A 6,000-nucleotide genomic window follows, 5' to 3' on the forward strand; every position below is an offset into this window, starting at 1 on the left:
ATCAAATGAGCTAAAACATAAAATACATTCACACATGTTTAACACACAAACCCTGCATGTTTAGGCTGAGTTCTTCCCTGAAACACTCTGTTCCATTTGTGATGTCATGTGGTCATACAGGAAGTGCTCCGCTGTGTTTTTAAACTCCACACACCTTCACTAGAATCATTTGGATAATTTCAGCTTTGGAATTGCCAATCTCTACTGAACTAAAGGTAAATGTAGCTGTAAACTTCAAAACTACCGCTTCATGACATCACAAGTTGGGACAGAGCATTTTGAACATTGTAGATGTAGACAGACTAATAATAAAGAGTTACTCAAACATGTGTGAATGAAACAAAACACAACAGGTTTGTTTTTGGTGAGGTAACAACATTCTAACATAAATGACAATGTCAAGAGTCAATTTTGTGTAATATAGGACCTTTAACTGTAACTGTAACCTTTAACTGTACTGCATGTCTTTTCTGTGTCCAGGTGTGGAGCCAGGTGTGGTGCAATCTGAAAAGAGATCGTTCTTCTCTCATTCGGACTGCAGGACCATGTGCATGCTTGAGATGGGCTCAGAGTACCTCATCATGGGCCCAGAGAGGGACAAATGGTCCCGAGACCCTGCCACTAACAAGTATATATACAAATATAAATATATAGACACATGGACAAAATTGTTGGTACCCTTCGGTTGATGAAAGAAAAACTCATTACAGAAATAACTTGAATCTGACAAAAGTAATAATAAATAAAAATTCTATGAAATTTAATCAGTGAAAGTCAGACATTGCTTTTCAACCATGCTTCAACAGAATTATATAAAAAAAATAAACTCATGAAACAGGCCTGGACAAAAATGATGGTACCCCTAGAAAAGACTGAAAATAATGTGACCAAAGGGACATGTTAATCCAAATTGTGTCCACTACTAAGCATCACAGGTGTCTACAATCTTATAATGAGTCAGTGGGTCTATATACAGGTCGTCACTGTGCTGTTTGGTGGCATGTACCACACTCAACATGGACCAGAGGAAGCAAAGGAAAGACTTGTCTCAGGAGATTAGAAAGAAAATTATAGACAAGCATGTTAAAGGTAAAGGCTATAAGACCATCTCCAAGCAGCTTGATGTTCCTGTGACGACAGTTGCACATATTATTCAGAAATTTGAGATCCATGGGACTGTAGCTAACCTCTCTGGACATGGCCGCAGGAGGAAAATTGCTGACAAATCAAAGAGACAGATAATACGAATAGTAACAAAAAAGCCCAGAAAAACTTCTAAAGAGATTAAAGGTGAACCTCAAGGTCAGTGTCAGATCGCACCATCCATTGTTGTTTGAGCCAAAGTGGACTTAATGGCAAGCCAAAGCTTCTGGGAGAATGTCCTATGGACAGATGAGACAAAAAATTGAACTTTTTGCCAAGGCACATCAGCTGTATGTTCAGATGGAAAAATGAAGCATATCAAGAAAAGAACACTGTCCCTACTGTGAAACATGGAGGAGGCTCTGTTATGTTCTGGGGCTGCTTTGCTGCATCTGGCACAGGGTGTCTTGAATCTGTGCAGGGTACAATGAAATCTCAAGACTATCAAGGGCTTCTAGAGAGAAATGTGCTGGCCAGTGTCAGAAAGCTTGGTCTCAGTGCAGGTCATGGGTCTTGCAACAGGACAATGACCCAAAACACACAGCTAAAAACACCCAAGAATGGCTAAGAGGAAAACATTGGACTATTCCAAAGTGTCCTATGAGCCCTGACCTAAATCCTATTGAGGATCTTTGGAAGGAGCTGAAACATGCCATCTGGAAAAGGCACCCTACAAACCTGAGACAACTAGAGCAGTTAGCTCATGAGGAGTGGGACAAAATACCTGCTGAGAGGTGCAATCGTTGCATTGACAGTTACAGGAATCGTCTCATTACAGTAATTGCCTCAAAAGGTTGTGCAATAAAATATTAAGTTAAGGGTACCATCATTTTTGTCCAGGCCTGTTTCATGATTTTATTTTTTTTAATAATTCTGTTGAAGCATGGTTGAAAAGCAATGTCTCATTTTCATTGGTTAAATTTCATAGAATTTTTATTTATTATTACTTTTGTCAGATTCAAGTTATTTCTGTGACCATTGTGAGTTTTTCTTCCAGTGGTTCAGTTTGAACCATTTCAAACTAATTAGTTTGTAAAAAATTAGTTTGTTAAAATTAGTTCCCACATTGGCTTCTGTCATATAAATAAAGAACCAGTCTTTTGAACGGCTCTTTGTCCCATCATTACTAGACGCTCATTTGAGCAGGTATCGATACTAAAAAGGCCCATTCACACAACTGAATGATCCTGAGCTGTATCAGAACAAGTATAAGACACATAGAGAAGTATACGCCCATGGACCACTATGGAGCATACCTGGACACTGAGAGATTACACAGATATAAGGCTACATAGGAACAGAAAAGAAAGTACTGCCATTTAATACTGAAAATTGCATTCTTAATAAAGACTGTTTTTGTTATCATTGTGGTATTGGAATTGGTATTGAGTCTATTACTTAATATCCAAATCAAGTTTGAAATTTTTGTATCATAACTACACTAAATAGCACTCATCGGGGGATAATTCCACAATACACTGCTAGTTTAAAGTGAACCAATTATATGGTTGTCAAAAGTATCGAAATCCAGGTGCTAATTGATTCTAAAATGAGATACTTATTGGAGCAGGTTTCGATATAAAAAGTTACATTCACAAGACAGACATGAACTTTTCCTGTTCGAGTCTATTCCTTAATATCAAAATCAAATTTGAAATTTAATTTCTGTTGGTGTTTTCTTGTTTCAGAATCACATATGTTCTGAGCGAAGACACTTGGGTGGAGCGATGGCCGACAGACACTGAATGCAAGACCCCTGCTTTTGAAGCCAAGTGCAAAGGTTTAACTGATGCAACAGATCATCTCAGTGGAGAGGGCTGCAGACAAAAGAAATGAAACAGTGAAATTATGAGGAAATAAATCAAGACTTTCAGAAAAGGTCTCTGTTTTTATTATTATAAAAGTTGGAGTAAACACAAAATCTAAAATCAAAAATGGTTTAAAATCTAAAGTGTTAATTCTGACTTAGTTTGGTGCGATAGTATAAAGGTAAATATTCATCATAATCAGGCAAGTGGCAGTTTGTGATGAAAAGTTTTTGGGTTTTTTTAAATGTTGGAAAATACAGGAAGTAGCCCTGTGTTCTAAACAGGAATACCTCTACCTATGTCATCAACAGGGAAAATTCCATCCAAAATCCAGGGACAAGGAAGGCCTTTTTTTGACAGTTTAAATTTTGATTTGACAAAATAAAGGTGCTGTCATTTGCTTTTGTTTGTCAGATAATAACTAATTAAAGTAAGTAGTTAGTAAGTAAGTAAGTAATTTAGACAGGTTTTGGCCCATGTTAATATTATGGTCGTCTAGGTAACGCACCTCTACATATTTGTATGTCCAACCAGGAAGAAAAATTATAAACTGATGCAAAGAGTAATGACAGTTTCCTAATACAAAGTAAATGAAAGCCAGAGTCGATGGAGCAGGAAGCGCACCCATGATCACTTCCTATTTGGAACATGACAGCTAGCAGGTTAGCTATGTCCATTTATATATATAGTCTATGGCAGGGGTCACCAACCTTTTTTAACCTGAGAGCTACTTTATGGGCACTGAGTCGTACGAAGGGCGACCAGTTTGATCCGCTCTTCTGAAATAACACATTTGCTCAGTTTGCCTTTAGTTATACATTATTAATAATGATAAATGATAATCATCTATGTGAACACACTGATCCCGTTGCAAGACACTGATCACGTTAATAATTTCTCAAAATAATTGTCAACAATGAGCAAGGAGGGAAACAGATATCAGTATTCAGCACTTTAACTTTACTAATCTTAGTAATTGTAAAATTTCCAGATGACACTTGCATCACTACATCTCATAGGAAAAGTGTCCCATTTTCACTATCCATTGACAAACCTTTTTAACAAAACATAAATAATATACATTGCACCATGTTTCATAAAGTTATCAATTATGTAATGTTAAAGAAAAATAAGCTTACATATTTTTAAATAAATCTCGGTTGCGTTGTGTGACTTTTTCACCGGTGTCGTAAAAAAAGCCTGTTGTTTACCCAAAGCTGCGTTTAGCTCTGGGCTTGTTCTGCCCATAGTGTGCGCCCCCGTGGGGAGTGTGCGTCCCCGTGGGGAGTTAGTGTGGAGTTTTATGAGACGTAGTGAAATGTCCCTCCACATTGTGCCGCTTTGCCGTCACCACAGTCGCTCCGCAGGTGAGATACACGCAGGTTTCTTTTACAGTCTTAAATCGTTGTGAAAGTGATCTTTATTTTCTACCATGTTTTGGAGTAAGAAACTGCTTTCAGCGCATCCTCACAGCGCTCACGAGCGGAGCACTGGTTTTGTCACGCGCACACTACAGACCTTTGAAGTGAGTAGGTCAAAGTTCACCTTAACTTATCTAAACTTCACGTATAATGAACATATGTTTAAGATATTGTCATTTTTAAATCTATATAAATGCAAGGGTGATTAAAATAAAAAGCAACAGAATAAAGTTAAATTTTAGATGCCGCTCATTAGTGAGTTGTGCTATTTTTAGAACCGGTCTGCGGGCGACTCATGTGGGGCTTGGGGGCGACATGGCGCCCGTGGGCACAGTGTTGGTGACCCCTGGTCTATGGTATCGATACTAAGTCACATTCACAGGGCAGAAATGAATCCTTCCTGAATAGCTTTAGCTTTGATCTTGAGATGTATTAGAATAAGTATAAGTCCACATACAATAGTATTGAAAATCAGATTCCAACTGATGCTGAAACTCCCTGGGTTTACATTGAACCGTTCTATAGGCCAGTATCTTTTAATACAGATGGGGAAGCTAAAATAAAAACTGTTAAAAGTGAGTTCTTGGGTCTAGTCACTAATAGTTCAACATTTGCAAATTTAACTTCTGGATATTTAATTGCAGCAAGTACAACGTTATCACTATAAAAATCTGGTATTTGCGCCCCCATCTGGGAGTATGACATCATCACAGTCTGAAAACTACCAATTATCTAATGTAAACAGGTTTTGGCTCTTGCTAATATGACGGTCGCTAGGTAACAATACCTCTACATATCTGTATGTTCAACCAGGAATTATAATGATAAACTTCACCAAAATTACAAAACTAGAAAAGAAGTAGTAATAATAATAATGACGACGATGTTAACTATGTTTGGTGAAAGAAAAATCACCCCCTCCCCAGTTTTCTCTCCCATTTAGATGTCATGGCACTGCCCAGTTGTGTGTGCATAAATAGGCCTGTCACTATAATCACTATATCGACTTAGCGTTCCATATATGAAGCTGGAACAATATTTTTTGGGGTCAGTATTTATTGTGTGTATTTTTTTCTTTGCACTACTGGGAAACTAGGACTATATAATAAGATTCAACCCATAAAGATTGAATCAGTACCTCTACACATGCAAACTAAGAACTAAAGTGTTTCATTCTGCTGTTTGTTTATTTTAGCTTATGTTTTTTCAGTATTGTAGATTTAGAATAGTTTTTGTGGTGGTGAATCTGGTGGTGGATGAAGTACTCAATTTTGTTACTTAAGTAAAAGTACAGATACAGAGGCAAAAAGTTACTGAAGTGAAAGTTTCACATGAAAAAAACTCTTAAAAATCAACTAAAAGTATTTAAGTACCTGTTTAAAAATTGTACTTGAAGAGTAAAAAGTAAAAGTTTTTTACACAAGTGTTATTAAAGTATAAAGGTTGTGATATTGGTTTTAAAAAGATACCTATTTTGGTCTACAGTAGCAATACAAATCAATTTCTTAATTCTTATGAAGTTTGTGTATTTATTTTTGTTTGCTCAAAGCCGAAGCTTGAACTCGAAACTTTTAGTCAAGATGTTACCACAAACATGGTAAAAATAACCCCTCAAATCATGAAAAGTA

The 6,000-nt window shown here is 36.9% G+C and overlaps 1 protein-coding gene across 1 annotated transcript in view; it reads left to right on the forward strand.

The window, feature by feature from the left end:
- LOC117379872 (complement C3-like) overlaps positions 1 to 3,021 on the forward strand; it is a 50,154-nt gene extending 47,133 nt beyond the window's left edge. Inside the window, exons 40-41 of the mRNA XM_055225777.1 lie at positions 481 to 628; positions 2,832 to 3,021. Coding sequence (XP_055081752.1) covers positions 481 to 628; positions 2,832 to 2,979 — 296 coding nt within the window. The 3' untranslated portion in view covers positions 2,980 to 3,021. The remainder of the gene's footprint in view (positions 1 to 480; positions 629 to 2,831) is intronic.
- The last annotated feature ends 2,979 nt before the right edge of the window (positions 3,022 to 6,000 follow it).

Source organism: Periophthalmus magnuspinnatus, chromosome 13 (genome assembly GCF_009829125.3).
Source record: "Periophthalmus magnuspinnatus isolate fPerMag1 chromosome 13, fPerMag1.2.pri, whole genome shotgun sequence".
NCBI lineage: Eukaryota > Metazoa > Chordata > Actinopteri > Gobiiformes > Gobiidae > Periophthalmus > Periophthalmus magnuspinnatus.